The sequence below is a fragment of the Artibeus jamaicensis genome, unplaced genomic scaffold, assembly GCF_021234435.1.
Source record: "Artibeus jamaicensis isolate MK-2021 breed Jamaican fruit bat unplaced genomic scaffold, CSHL_Jam_final contig_787, whole genome shotgun sequence".
Classification (NCBI taxonomy): domain Eukaryota; kingdom Metazoa; phylum Chordata; class Mammalia; order Chiroptera; family Phyllostomidae; genus Artibeus; species Artibeus jamaicensis.
In genome coordinates, this window is record NW_026521972.1 from 6,134,571 (window position 1) to 6,151,042 (window position 16,472).

The 16,472-nt window shown below is 37.4% G+C and overlaps 1 protein-coding gene across 2 annotated transcripts in view; it reads right to left on the minus strand.

The window, feature by feature from the left end:
- SLC25A40 (solute carrier family 25 member 40) overlaps positions 1-16,472 on the minus strand; it is a 36,864-nt gene that overhangs the window by 6,421 nt on the left and 13,971 nt on the right. For both annotated transcript variants that reach the window (XM_037129271.2, XM_053672785.1), the window contains 5 exons: positions 16,187-16,293; positions 8,757-8,824; positions 6,957-7,081; positions 6,098-6,271; positions 421-530 (listed from right to left, as the gene is read on the minus strand). In XM_037129271.2, coding sequence (XP_036985166.2) covers positions 421-530; positions 6,098-6,271; positions 6,957-7,081; positions 8,757-8,824; positions 16,187-16,293 — 584 coding nt within the window. The remainder of the gene's footprint in view (positions 1-420; positions 531-6,097; positions 6,272-6,956; positions 7,082-8,756; positions 8,825-16,186; positions 16,294-16,472) is intronic.

The window sequence follows — 16,472 nt, forward strand, 5'->3', positions numbered from 1 at the left end:
TCACCCATCATGAAATGAGCAAACATGTTGAAAGAGTCTTTAAAAAAGAATTCACTGAAGCTTAACGCAGCCTCTCACAACAACACCAGCTGGTGAACTGACACAGATGGTTTTCTTGAACACTCATCTAGTGGCGGGGGGCTGTACTACAAGGGGCCTGCCCTCCAGACATCCATTCCAGGTTTTTTGGGGTCCCCCTCATATATGTACTACAACAAAAACAGACACAAAATGCATTTTAAAATATTTAAATGGCTGGTAATTTATTTCCTCAAAATAGGATAGTAAATATTTAGAAAAATTTTAAAACAGTGCAGCTCAAAAGTGCTATTTGAAAAGACACAAAATGTATATTTTGTTATGTTTAAATAAGACAATTATCATTATTCTAGCATATTAACAACAAAAGAATAAACTTACAGAACCAGACAATGCCCCTGAAGTGAAGTTGATCATAAATGTCGGTTCATACACACCCAACTTCTTACACAACCACTTCTTTAAAACTTCATAGTTATACCAGTACATTGCTATAAAAACAGAATGAAATGAACACATAATTAGAAATGAAATGCGGACTTTAAAGAAAATATTTATGAGGTCATATATTAAAGGAAAGGAGACACTCCAATCTGTACACATCATTCTTTCTATTTGTACATGTATTAGGTGAGATTTTTTTTAAAAGGCACCAAATTCTCAATAACTTGCAAGCAGTCTTATAAACAAACAAAAAAACTATCCATCAGTGAGGGAGGACTTCAGTTCCAAAACCTGACAAAGACAATAGGAGAAAGAAAAGTGCAGGCCAATCTCATTCACAAACATACGTGTAAAATCTTAACAAAGATTAAATAATGAAGAGCAACTGAAGCCAGAGGTATTTCATAAAGCATCATACACTATGACTAGATGGGTTTATCTGAGGAACTCAAAGGTGGCAAATACAATAAACCCTTCAGATGCCATATATCACCTTGACAGAACCACAGGGTCACTTGCATTGAAAGCAAACCGGTTTCTTGGAAACAGGGTTAAAAGAGAACTTCTTTAACTTGATAAAGCACATGCACCAAGGACATGATGCTGGGATCACTACCTATCCACCTGCAGAGGTACATGAAGTTGAATACTTACTTCACTCCATCACCCCAATTAATTACAGATAAATGAGTGACCAACGAAACAGTGCCCAACCTCCGTAATGATCAGAAAAATGTAAGTTAAGGAGACATAACCACTTTAAATGACTAAACAAAGATTAAGAACTGAGACAATAAAAGTGCTGGGGACAGTATGCAGTGAAGCTGATAGGTGTGTAGGTCCACACAGCTACATTAAAAATGTCTGTATTACCTAGTAAAATTTTGAATGTATGAACCAGCAAATCTAATATTGGAGAAATTCTTGTATACGTACACTAGCAGACATGTAATGTTCACAGCAGCATTGTTTGCTTACACATAAACATGAGTAAAAATGAAGAAAATAGTTATAAAAATAAGAGTAAACCTTAATTTTTCTTTATTAATTATAAGAAAACAATTCCATTTACTATTGCAATAAAAAAATGGTACCTGGGAATAAATTTAAACAAGACAGTAAAAGACCTGTACTCAGAATATTAAAGGACATTGAAAAAAGAAATTGAGGAAGATACAAAGAAGTGGAAGTACATACTCTGTTCATGGCTTGAAAAAATTAACAACATTAAAAATGTTCATACTACCCAAACTAATATGTATAGTCAATGCAATTCCTATGAACAAACAAATGGCATACTTCACAGGTCTAGAACAAATATTCTAAAATATTTATATGGAATAAAAAAAGACCCTGAATTGCCTCAGCAATCTTGAGAAAGAAGAACAAAGTTGGAGGGATCACAATGCTTGATATTAAACTATACTACAAAGCCACGTGTAATCAAAACAGGCATATAGATCAATGGAACAGAATAGAGAGCCCAGAAATAAACTACGTCTTTATGGTCGATCGGTATTTGACAAAGGAGGCAAGAGCATACAAGGGAATAAAGAGAGTCTCTTCAATAAACTGTGTTAGGAATATTGGAGAGGTACATGCAAAAAATGAAACTAGCCCACCAACTTAAATATACACAAGAATAAACTCAAACTGGATAAAAGACTTCAATGTAAGTCACAAAACTATAAAAATCTGAGAAGAAATCATAAGCACTAAAATCTCAGACATCTCTTGTAGCAATATTTTTTGCCAATATTTCTACTAGGTAAAGGAAACAAAGGAAAATAAATGAATGGGACTACACCAAACTAAAAACTCCTGCACAGCAAAGAAACCATAAGACAGCAAAGAGGGAACCCAGTGTTTGTGAGAATATATTTGCCAATGATACTGGATTGGCCAAAAACCAGTTTGTTTTTTTCCATAAAATAAAAGATACTTTTCATTTTCACCAATAACGTAATTGATTTGGATATTTTGAGTATGCCAGCTATCTCCCATGTGGAAATAACACTGATTGTTCTCAATGTCTCGATTTGATCACTATCAACTTCAATTAGTCTACATGACTATAGATCATCATCCAGTGAGAAATCTCCAGCAAGAAACTTCACAAACCACTTTCGACACAATCAGTCACAGCACTGTCTCCATACACTGCACAAATCTTTTTTTCTTTGTATTTCAGTTGTGTTTTTACCTTCTTTGAAATAATAAAGCATAAATATGCTGAAAATGTTGCTTGTTTTTTCCATCTTCAATATTGAAATGGCTACATAAAAATTCACCAATTTTGATAAGTTTTTTGTTAAATGCATGCTGATATGACACCTGTCACAATAGAATCTAACAAACTTGATTCGAATGAAGTTAAAGAAAACTAAGTGCTACTAGAGCCATCCTACAGAAAGAAAAAGAAATGGACTTTTTGGCCCAGCACATCTGATAAGGGGTTAATTTCCAAAATATATAAAGAACTCAATACCAAGAAGATAAAAAAATTCAATTAAAAAATGGGTAAAGCCACATCTATTTAACACAATATTGGAAGTCCTGCGATCAGACAAGATAGAGAAATAAAAGGCACCCAGATTAGAAAGGAGGAAGTAAAACTGCCATTGTTTGCAGATAACAATGATAGTATACATAGAAAACACTATAGACTCCACCAAAAAACTACCTGACCTAGTAAGTGAATTGTGCAAAACAGCAGGATACAAAGTCAATATTCAGAAGAAGAAGGCATTTTTGAACACCAACAACAAAGTGTCAGAAATAGAAATCAAGAAAAAAATCCTATTTGCTATAGCAACAAGAAAAATAAAGTACCTAGGAATAAACCTAACCAAGGAGGTAAAAGACTTATACTCAGAAAACTACACAACATTGAAGAAAAAAATTAAGGAAGACACTAATAAATGGAAGCATATACCATGTTCATGGATTTGAAGAATAAACATCATCACAATGTCCATAGTACCCAAAGCAATTTATAGATTCAACACAACCCCTATTAAAATACCTATGATATATTTCACAGATACAGAACATTTCAAAAGTTTTATGGAACCCACATAAACAACACAAAATAGCTGCAGCAATTTTGAGAAAGAAGAATGAAGTAGGAGGGATCACAATACCTGATATCAAACTATATTATAAGGCCACTGTAATCAACACAGTCTTGTACTGGCATAAGAACAGACACATAGCTCAGTGGAAGAGAATAGAAAGCCCAGAAATAATCCCAAGTTTCTAAGGTCAGTTAATATTTGACAAAGTGGGCAGAAGAATAAAGTGGAGTAAAAAAAATAGCTTCTTCAATCAATAGTGTTGGGAGAGCTGGACAGCTATATGCAAAAAAATGAAACATGACCACCAACTTACACCATACACAAAAATAAAGTCAAGATGGATAAAAGACTTAAATATAAGTAGCAACACTATAAAAGTCCTAGAGGAGAACATAGGCAGGATAATTTCAAAATATTCCATGCAACAATATCTTGACTGATATGTTCCCTAGAGCAGGGGACATAAAGGAAAGAATGAACAAGTGGGATCTCATCCAAATAAAAAGCTTCTGCACAACTAAAGAAAACAGTATTAAAATACAAAGAGAACCAACCATATATGAAAACATTTGCCAATGATACCTCAAACAAAGGTCTGATCTCCAAAATAATAAAGAAGTCACACGACTCCACTCTAGGAAGACAAACAACCCAATTAAAAATGGGCAAAGGACATGAACATACACTTCTCCAAGGAGGACATACAGATGGCCTGGAGAAAAGATGCTCAGCATCACTAGCCACCAGAGAGATGCAAATTAAAACCACAGTGAGATACCACTTCACACTGGTCATAATGGCCATCACAAACAAAGCAACAAACAAGCGCTGCCAAGATTGTGGAGAAAAGGGAACCCTAGTACACTGTTGATGGGATTGCAGACTGGTGCAGCCACTCTGGACAAGAGTATGGGATTTCTTCAAAAAAACTAAAAATGGAACTGCCTTTTGACCCAGCAATTCCACTACTGGGATTATAGCCTAAGAACCCTGAAATATCAATTCAAAAGAACTTATGCACCCCAATATTCATAGCAGCACCATTTACAATAGCCAAGTGCTGGAAGCAACCTAAGTAAATGAGTGGATCAATAAACTGTAGTACATTTACACAATGGAATACTACACAGCAGAGAGAAAGAAGGAACTTCTACCTTTTGCTACAGCATGGATGGAACTGGAGAGTATAATGCCAAGTGAAATAAGCCAGTAGGTGAAAGACAAATACCATATGATCTCACTTATAAGTAGAATCTAATGAATATACTCATGAGGAAAATAGGACCAGAGACATGGAACAGGGAGCAGACTGACAGCTTAAGAGGAAAGAGGGACAGAGGGGAAAACTGGAAAGAAGGGGAAGGGATTAGTCAACATATATGAATGACCCATGGACATGGACAATGGTGTGGGGATTGACTGTGGGTGTGGGTTGTGGGGTGTGGGCTGGGTAGAGGGGGGCACAGGGGAAAAATTGGGACAACTGTAATAGAATAAACAATAAAAATATTTTTTAAAACCATCTTAATAAAGATTGTGTATAACAAAAGAAAAATATAAGGTAGAAGCTATCAATGGGTAGAAGCTACCAATACACCAATGTTATACTAGAGGAGAATATATGCGGTTTTCTGGTTTCATGGTTTTATAATCCGCAATGTTCTAGTTCATATACTGAAGTTGCGTAGTATATTTTATCATTTATATTGAAGTTACTTTTTCTGTGTCAAATATCAAATAGTATAAAAATAAAAATATTTGGCCTAGGAATTTGATTAATTACATACTATGTTTTTAAACCGATCACAAAAGGCTGAAGCAAAATACTAATGAAAATAGAAAGATGCACAGAGATGTGAATAGGAGAGCCAAAGATATGATTAACGAAAAAGAAAAAAAGAAAGCAAAACATTAACACAAAGGTCCTTAGTAATTATTCCTTTCAGGCCTTAAATGAAAACTCCCATGATATACAAGAGAAATAGCACTGAAGTATGCACATGCGACAAGATATTTGTTAGCTTTACACTTCTTTTTCATAATTTTCAGCCATTTCATAATTTGACAAAATCTTAATCTTCTATCAGATTTATAATAGTCTTGTTTACAGGACACTGATTTAATGGGGAAGATTTTTGTCTTTGAAAATTGAAAAAGTAGGGGTCAGTATTATTCACAGGCAGTCTTAAATGTATTTTGTGATAGTCTGATTTGTAGTAGTTTTCTCATCTTACTAATTATGACTTGTTCAGAATAAGTTAAAGATAGTTTGTATTATCTAAATATAAATGAATGCCAATTAATGTTTGAACAGAAATTAAACACAAGAAAATACAACTGGGCTTGAATGAGAAACTATTCATTCGATGAAGACCCATAAGGCCCTGGGAGTCCAACACTGAACCAGGAGTTCCTGGTTACTAAAGAAGACAGCTCACCCTCAGCCTTTGGGATTAAAGTTTAGTTGATTTTAATGTAATACATAAATAAGACAAAGCTACTTAACATTTGGCAGATATGAATAAGGTAAATCCTACCTGAGAATGGTACATCTCTAAGAACAGTAGGAGCCCAGCCTCTCCAAAGGGAAATCCAACCATCTTCAGATACTTTCTTGCTGACAAAGTGATGCAGTTCCTTGTAAGAAAACTTCTTAGATTGCATGTTGGTTCTTATCAATTCTAATGGACTTATCACAGTTACTGCACCAACTGATACAAAGAACCAAATATTAAAAAACAAAACAGAGTCATGGACTGTGCAAACACACATGTAAAACTAATAGTTCACACATTTTATATTTTAAACTTCTATTCTGAAATGTCTGCAGACCTTAAAAATCAAATACCTAATGCCAACATACTGGTACAGATATTTTTTTCTTTGGTAAGGGTAATTCTTAAAGGTCTGTTTTCATATACCTCACTCTTTCTGGTTTAAAGTCTTTCAAGGGAAGTTCCAGAAATATTATACATCAACTAGAACTACAACAGAAACTTCACTACAACTGCACAGAGAAAAACATCCTTCTGCATAAAGGCAAACTTCCTTCTGATGAAATTCTGAATTTCAAAGTTTGTAAGAAAAATGATTGAGGACTTTTGCATCAATCTGATGTCATCCTAATATCCAGAATCTAAAGTCTAAAAGTCTAAAATCATTCTAAAATCTCTGTCCAAGATTTGACAAGGATGGGTTGATCCCATTTCTTTCTGATAACAATTACCATATCATATGACTTCTCGAGTATAAATACTACCAAATTAGCACAAACTACAAATGCAAAATATTTATTAGCAATAGTCTGAATTTTATACAAATTCTCTGTGAATGTCTAAATTATAAATGAAGCTTTGAATATTGATCAAAATGAAAATATAATAACTTATTACTTACATCTGGCTACAATTCCAGCAACAACTGGTATGTGGCTTTCATTTTCTCCTAATTTAGATTTCAGGAGAGCAGTTAATTGGTCATAGCAGGTAAAATAAATAACTGTGGCAGGAACTGCCATTACTCTGTTAGAAACATGCGAGCAAAAAGATTTGTATAAAATTATCAAAAATGCTTAAATACATTATTAAATACAAGCTAGATTTCTCATATTTTGTATAAGCAAAAAAATATAATGAATCAACCTATGAGATCAATTTTTCTTTTATTTTAAAAGTTATTAACTTAGTAGGCTGTAAAAAAAAAACAAGGTAAAATAGGTATCCACACTCCAGAAGTTTACATGCTAGCTGTGAAAATAAGTTAGAGTGCCAGTCAGACCATAAGTAGGAGACGATAGATGAGGACGCTTCTCTATCTCCTAGATGTGTTCTGTGTCTGGTCTTCCAAATATTGTAACATGAAAATCACTGAACTAAAAAGTACAAGAGCAATTGTAACATATTTTTGAACTATGGACCCATATACCTGCTTATAAAACTGGAAATAAATTATAATTAATGATGCCAGACTTATATATACTAGTATCAAAAAGATTCTGATAATATTCTTTCAAATGAAAATATCAAAAGGGAATTATTAACTAAACACAAAGTTGCAGGTACTACCAAGTCATAAATATTAATGCAGCAAGAATCCAGTCTATGATTATGGGTTAACTAAAGGACATTCACAGCCCATAATGTGGAATGACTAATGTTCTATAATGAAGTTTGATGATGAGAATTTTGAAATATGATTGACCACTGGTCTTGGATCTACCACTAACTTTATAAGTTAACGCAGTGTTTAAAATACATGCCTCAAGGTTGATTAATTTGCTCCATCAAAACATAAATTAGAAAGAAACAAGGTATATAAGGACAAGGTATTAGTTGGGAGTTTTAATTAAGCCTTATTAGTTTATCGTATTAATTCATATAATGGCCAGTTGGTAGAGAATTAGAATCATCTACAAAAGGAAAAGTGTCCTTATCACAATGTCTCATTATTTTATTAAAATAAAGAAAAAGTCATACATCAAATTCTCAATTTCTGAACATGAAAAGAAAGTTACGCTTGTGCACCAAAGAGAACACAACAAGCTTAGTTGCTCCAATCTTCTATATAGTCAGGAGGGCATTATTTGCATGCTTGACCTTTGGCCAACTCCAAGAAAGTTAGCCCTTGGAATATTCCCTATTAGCAGGTTTTTCTCTGCATCTGGAACTAAACCCACTTGTCTAGGTTGATTTGTGGAAATGATGTGATTTTTGGTAACATCTGCTTTTCTTCTAGGGGTCTGGAATTTTGGTAATCAGAGTTGGTCACAAACACCGAATGTGCCCATGCCACGCACCCTTGACAAAAGCCCCAGACTCTAAAATTCAAGTGCGAATTTAGGCAGAAACACTTCTCACATGCTGCTCTAGTTCAGTGCTGAAAGAATAAATGCATCCCCGGTGATGTCATAAGGGAAGACTCTGGAGCCTATTGCCTGGTCAACTTCTTTTGTGTCTTTCCCCCCACTGATGCTTTGTGTCTTTTTGTAATGAACCACAGACATGAGTGCAGCCTTCTTTAGGTCCCATGAGACCTTATAGCAAATCATCAAATGTATTGGTGGTTGTGGAACTCACAAAACAATGCTTTAAAAAAGTTCTAATATTAAAAATGCACAATTTTGTCTAATCATGCTGACTATAAAGCAAAACAAAACACCACCATACTTAGTAAAAAATATATTAAATGTCAACTTACAAGGTAGGAGGAAGGCCACTCCACAGGGATTTAATGCCCTCATTTCGAATGATTTTCAAGAAAGCATCCTAAAATTATAATAGAAAAAAGTAGTCAAAATATATCCCTAAATCTGATATATTAAATGTTTATATTAATAATTGATTGGTAACTTGATTCTCTCAAGTGTTGATTTCTAAAATATAAGCTTCTCGGATTTATGTATGGCTAATGTTTTTATAAAGGAACTTTCCCCTGCCCTGGTAGCTCACTTGGTTAGAATTCAATCCCAATACATCAAGGTTGAGAGTATGATCCCTAGTCAGGGCACATACAAGGATCAATCAATGAATGCATAAGTAAGTAGAACAAATAGATGTTTCCCTCTCTGTATCTCTATTAAAAAAACAAAACAATGTCATTCTTCTAAAAATTAGAACAAATAATCCTAAAATTTGTATGGAACCACAAAAGACCCCTAACAGCCAAAGCAACTGGCTATTGAGAAAGAAAAATGAAGTTGAAGCTATAGTGCTTCCTAATCTAAAACTACACTACAAAGCTATAATGACCAAAACAGTATGATGCTGACACAAAAACAGACACACAGAAGAAGGGAACAGAGTAGATAGCCCAGAAACCTAGCTTATATGGTCAACTAACCTATAACAAAGGATGTAAAAATATATAAGGGAGTAATGACAGTCTTTCAACAAGAGGTGCTGAGAGAACTGGAAAGATACATGGAAAAAATAAATAGCCCTGGCTATTTATTTGAGTGGATTGAGCACCGGCCTGCAAACCAAAAGGTCGCCAGCTTAAGTCTTGGTCAAGGCATATGACTGGGTTGTGGGCCGGGTCCCTGGTTGGGGGACATGTGAGAGGCAACCCATCAATGTTTCTCTTGCACATTGACATTTTTCTACCTCTCCTTCTTTCTCCCTTCCACTCTCTAAATAGAAATAAGTAAAATCTAAATAAATAAATAAATCAGAACCACTTTCTTACACCATATACAAAAACAAACTCAAAGCTATTTAAAGAAGATGCGAAACCTGAAACCATAATAATTCTAGAAGAAAACAGGAATTAATCTATTCGACATCAGTCTGAATGTCTTTTTGAATACAGCCCTTTGAACAAGAGAAACAAAGGCAAAAATAAAACAAATGGGACTTAAACTAAAAAGCTTCTGAACAGCAAAGGAAATATATAACAAAACACGACCTACTGAATGGGAGAATATATTTGTATATGATATATTTGATAAGGAGGCAACATCCAAAATACATTAAAAAACACATGTAACTCAGTAACACACACACATAAATCCAACTGAAAAATGGGCAGAAGACATGAAAAGATATTTGTCCAAAGAGGACATACAGAACAGATAGCCAACAAACATAAGATGCTCAATACCACTAATCAGCAGGGAAATGAAAATCAAAACCATAAAGAGATATTACTGCACACCAATCCGCATGACTATGATAAAAAAAAGTTAACAAATGACAAGTGCTGGTGAAGACGTGCAGAAAAGGGAACTCTTGGGCACTGTTGGTGGGACTGTAAACTGCTGCAGCCCCCATGGAAAACATGGAGATTCCTCAAAAACCTAAAAATAGGCTTATCATTCAATCCAGCAATTTCACTTTTGGGTATTTATCCAAAGAAAATGAGAAAATGAATTTGAAAAGATATGTGTACCCCAAGTTCATTGCAGCATTATTTACAATAGCCATGATGTAGGAGCAACCTAGGTACCCATGGATACACATGAAAGGATAAAGAAGACATGGCATATAAATACAATGAAAAATTACACAGCAGTACGAAAGAATGAAATCTTGCCATATGCAACAAGATGGAAGGATCTAGAGGGTATTCTGCTAAGTGAAATAAGTCGAGAAATGCAAATACCGTATGGTTTCACTTATATGTGGAATCTTAAAAAACAAAACAAAACAAAAATAGACTCACAGAAACAGAGACCAAAGGGATGGTTACTGGAAGGGAGGTGGTGAGAGGATGAATGAAAAGGAAAAGGGGAACCCAGTCAATAATACTGCGATAAAGTTTACACTGTGACAGATGACTACTAGAATGAATGGGGTCATCATGTTGTAAGGTATAAAAATGTTGAGTCACTATATTGCACACCTGAAACTAATATAAACAATGTAATATTATATAGCAACTATTCTTTAAATTTTTTTTTTAAATAGGAGAAAATCTTCAGGTCTAAGGGTAAGTAAAAAGTTCTTAGACTTGACATTTTCTATGATTTACATAGGCAAGGTAGACAGTATAAAAAACATTTGCAAAACACACTGTTGCAGATAAAAATGGGGTATGTACAAGTTCAGTAACTAAAAGTAACCTCACAAGATCTGGTAATAAGTTCCTAACTGGGAAGGTGATGAGTATTCTCTAGTAAAATGTTTACCTCTGCCTTAGGCGAGTCTTACCCATTGTTTTTGTGCATCTAGGTTAACACATCTTGGAGATGTCCCTTTTCCGTCCCCTGGGAAGTATGATGACCCTCCAACTCTAGAGAGCACATAATCTTGTTGGCTATCCTCTAACTCAATCACCTGCCTGGCTTTCTTCCACCTTCAAGTCACCTTCCTTCTCTCCTTAATTGCAAATTTGTGAAGGACTGCAAACTGTCACCCTGAGAAGCCTTTTTTCTCAGTCTGTTGAGTTGTGGCTTCCAGGCAAATCCTCTCTGGCTCTGATAAACTCATACATATTTTACAGGATTGGATGTTGTGAGGTCAGCAAACCCTAAACATGCAACTACCACAGGACCCAGAAACTGCAGTCCTGGGCACTTACCCCAGAGAACGATGTAAATGTTTTAATGAAGTTATAATGAGAAATATACATTCTGGTCTTTGTCCATGGTTTCTGGAACACCGCATCTAAAATTCTTAAAGTTTCCTCAGTGATAAAGAACAATGGGAGCATCTTTTGTTATATTTGCTGTTTTGTTCTCAGTCCTGAAATAGCTCCAGATAAAGGTAAAAGAATTCTTTTGTTATTCATAACAAGGCCCTTTCAACCACACCTGAGTTGATGCTAATGAGGTGATTTTTGGAAGCCCCTGGATGACCACAGGGTGGGGGCTGGTTAGGGGAACCAAGCAAGTAATGCAGGCAGGCCTGGGAGACATTTCAGGTTTAGCTGCAGACCCACTGCAATAAAGTGAGTCACACACATTTTTTTTGGTTTCTCAGTGTGTATGCAATTTGTGTTTATATTACACTGTAGTCTATTACTGAATAGCATTATGCCCCCAAAATGTATGTAGCTTAATTAAAAAAACACTTTATTGCTAGGAAAATGCTAATCATTATCTGAGCCTTCCGCAAAATTGTGAATTTTTTGCCGGTGGACGGTCTTGCCTCTAAGTTGATGGCTGCAGACTGATCAGGGTGGTGACTGCTGAAGGCTGGGGTGGCTGTGGCAATTCCCTAAAACAGAACAATGAAGTTTCCCACGTCGACTGAGTCTTCCTCTCACGAACAGTTTCTCTGTAGCATGTAATGCTGTTCATTAACGGTTTACTCACAGTAGGACTTCTTTCCCAACTCGAATCAATGCTCTGAAACCCAGCCTCTGCTTTATCAACTAAGTTCGTTTAATATTCTAAATCCTTTATTGTCACGTCAACAATCTTCGTAGCATCTTCATCGAGAATAGATTCCATCACCACGCGCGCCCCCACTGGCGTCCCGGCGCCCCCGGCCGCGCCTCTGGACCGGGTCCGGTGCGGAGAGCCCCCCTCCTGGAAACGCCCCCACCAAAAAAAGAGGTCGCCCCGTCACCCGCCGCCAGCCACGCACTGCCCGTTCATGGGGAACCTGGCGCTAAACCATTCGCAGACGACCTGCTTCTGGGCCTCCCTCGCTGCGATCTACTGAAAGCCAGCCCGAGAGGAGGGGCGGGAACGGAGGCACCACCTCGCCCGACTCCTCACGCCCGGGGCTTTGGTCCACAGGCTGGGACGGGGAGCAGGAGTGCCTGCAGCAGACAGCAGCGCCCACGGCCCCTTTCCCAGGGGTTCGGGTGCGGGGTCCACGTCTCCGGGTTACGCGTGTACCTCCTTCTCCCCTTCCTTCCTTCCCAAATAGATTCCATCACAAGAAGCCACTTTTTATGCTCACCCATAAGAAGCAACTCCTCATCTGCTGAAGTTTTATCATGAGATTGCTGCAATTCGGTCACATCTTCAGGCTCCAGTTCTAATCCTAGTTCTCTTGCCATTTCTACCACATCCACAGTTACTCGCCCACTCGAGTTCTGAACTCAAAGTCATTCATGAGGGTCGGAATCAGCTTCTTCCGAACTCCTATTAATGTTACTATTTTGACCTCTCTCCATGAATGACAACTGTTCTTCATGGTCCCTAGAATGGTAAATCCTTTCCAGAAGGCTTTCGATTGACTTTGCCCAGGTTCATCAGAGAAATCACCGTATCTATAGCAGCTATAGCCTTATGCAATGTATTTTTGTTGTGTTGACTTTTAGAGACAGGAATAGAGTGACAGAAAAAATACCGATTTCTTGTTCCACCCGTCCATGCACCCACTGCTTGCTTCTCGTATGTGCCCTGACCGATGGAACCCACAGCTCTGCCATGTGGGGGTGATGCTCTCAGCAACTGAGCTACCTCGCCAGGGCTGTAACGTACTTCTTAACTAACAAGACGTGGAAGTCAAAATTACTCCTTGATCCATGAGCTGCAGAACGGATGTTGTGTCAACAGTCACGGAAACAACACCCACCTCACTGTACATCGTCCCTGAAGCTCTTCAGTGATCAGGTGCATTGTCCATGAGCAATATTTTGAAAGTAATCTTTTTTTCTGAACGGCCTCAAAATGAGCTTAAAATGTTCGGCAAACCATGTTATAAACAGGTGTGCTGTCATCCAGGCTTTACAGTTCCATTTATAGAGCACAGGCAGAGGAGGTTTAGCGGAATTCTTAAGGGCCCTAGGATACTCTGAATGATCTAAAACAGCATTGGCTTCAAGTTAAAGCCACCAGCTGCCTAAGTTCCCAACAACAGTCAGCCTGTCCTCTGAAGCTCTGAAGCCAGGCATTCGCTTCCCCTCTCTAGCTATGGAAGTCCTAGACGTGGCATCTTCCAAAATACAGCTGTTCTGTCTAGTTGAAATTCTGTTGCTTAATGTAGCCACCTTCACTAATTATTTTTAGCTAGATCTTCTGAGTAACTTGCTGCAGCTTCTCCATCATTACTTGCTGCTTCATCTCGCACTTTTAGGTTATGAAGACGACTTCTGTCCTTAAATCTGATCGACCAACCTCTGCTAGGTTAAAATGTCTCTTTGGCAGCTTCCTCACCTTTCCCAGGGCTTGCTCTGGATTAGTCTTTGGTTTAAGGCAACATTGTAGCTGGTTGAATCTTCTCTCCAAAGTACTAAAACTATTTCCATGTCGGCAATAGGGCTGTTTCACTTTCTTACCACTCTTGCATTTACTGGAGTAGTACTTTTTTTTCCCTCATTAACCTTGTTTTAATGGGTCTCAAAATTCTGTGATAGATTTTTGGTCAAGTTGTTTCCATTAAAAAGTACTAATTTTAAAAACTAGTAACTTAAAAACTGCCCCCTCCAACAAAACAAATGGTCCACAAAACATTCTCTTTTCCTTCCGAAGGTTTTATGATTCATTGTAATAATAACCAGTCTTCACTGTTAAACTTAAATGGCCAACTGAGACAAACAGTTCTCGGACCATTCATCCACCGCCGATTCAGACTGGGGTGTCATACATCGGGGATGATACTCATCTAGTTTCCTGAGCTTTCCGGGAAGACCTGGTGACTTTGCCAGCTCCAGGTGCTTTTTTGTCCACTGCTTTGATGACACCCATAGCAACTGTCTCATGTCACAGAAGCAAAATGGCCCAGGGGGGTACAGCCAGAGAGGCTTTCGGCACACGGGCTCAGCAGGAACCACAGCAACGATGGCAGCATCACTGGATTTCAAAAACCTTGGGCCATCTTCCAGCTCTTCCTCAGAATGAGAATCAGTTTTATTTGGCTTAGCGAATCTGCAAGCAATGTGAGCAAGTCAGTTGCATACCCAGCACTGACTTGGCCCAGATGGTTCAGGACATCACCCAAGCAGTGAATCCAGCTGCTTCCATTAATGGGTCATTTTTGCTGTCACCAGCCACACTGCCATGATGAACATCATGTCTGTCAAAAATGTTTGTCATGAAGTAGCACTTTTAATTTCCTTCAAGAACTTTTCCTGGCTAATGCAAGAGGCCTAGCTTTCCACCTATCTCTGCTTTCGATACGCCTTCCTCAATAACCTTAATCATTTCTAGCTTTTGCTTTAAAGTGAGACGCGCAGCTCTTTCTTTCATTTGAACACACTTAGAGGCCACTGTAGGCTATTACTTGGCCTAATTTCAATATTGTCGTCTCCCCTGAGGCCCAAGGAGAGAAAGAGACGTGGAATGCCTGGTCAGTGGAGCAGTCAGAAAGCACACAGCATTTGTCAATTAAGTTTACTGTCTCATGTGGTCATGGTTCACGGCACCCCAAAACAATTACAATCCTAACATCAAAAATTCCTGATCACAGATCATTGTAATAAATATGACAATGAGAGTCGGAAAAATTGCAAGAATTACCAACATGTGACACAGACACACAAAGTGAGCAAGTGCTCTTTGGAAAAATGGTGCTGAGAGACTTGCTCAACACCAGGTTGTCACTAACCTTCAGTTTTGGGTGTGGGGTGAGGAGCGGTATCCAGGAAGCCCAATAAAACAAAGCATAATAAAATGAGGTACATCTGCTGAGGGCTGGGACCTTCACTCCTCTGCCCCACTTTTCCCCAACCTTAGGACCTTTGGGGGAGGGAGAGGGACTGGAGGTTGAAGTAATCGCCATCAGCCAGTGATTTAACCAATCGTGCCTACATAATAAAGTGAGTTAAGAGCAGAAAGGAAACAGGTATGACTAGAGAAGGGAACCAGAAGGATCCCTGTGGTGATGGAATTGTTCTGTATCTTAACTGTATCAATGCCACTGGCCTGGCTGTGCTATTATACTTGGTTCTGTAAGATGTTACCATTGGGGGGAACTGGGAAAAAGGTACATGGGATCTGTGTGTATAGTTTTCTTAAAATGTGTATGACCTACAATTATCTCAGTATAAAAATATTTAACTAAAAATATGTACTCCCTTTTATTCCTACACAAAAATCATAAATAAATAAAAGGAAACTTAGAAAGTTCAAAGCAAAGAAGTATTTTCCTTTTCCTGCCTCAATATCTGCTGTGGATAAATTTACTAACTTATGATAACATTTCATTGTCCTGTAATTTGGAAAATCTTTTATTTGTAAGATTAATATAAAAATAGAACATACACTGTGATTATGAATAATATAATCTCCTTACCAACGTTCCCCGGAAAACACCTGGCTTCTTATACCACACTTTGTTACCTTCCTCTTCGCAGACACATAGATGATCCATAAGTCCATTACTATATATAAAACATTTTCCTAACAAAGAAGACAACAGTCCACAATTACTTCACACAACTGTATTCTTTTTACTGATGAACAAACTGAAATTATAATGAGGGAACTAGAAAACTGTAAAAAAGATACACCCTTGTCCTCACCTTTTAGGATCAAATATACATAATTGGATCTGCTTAATGACACAGCACTGAGATCTA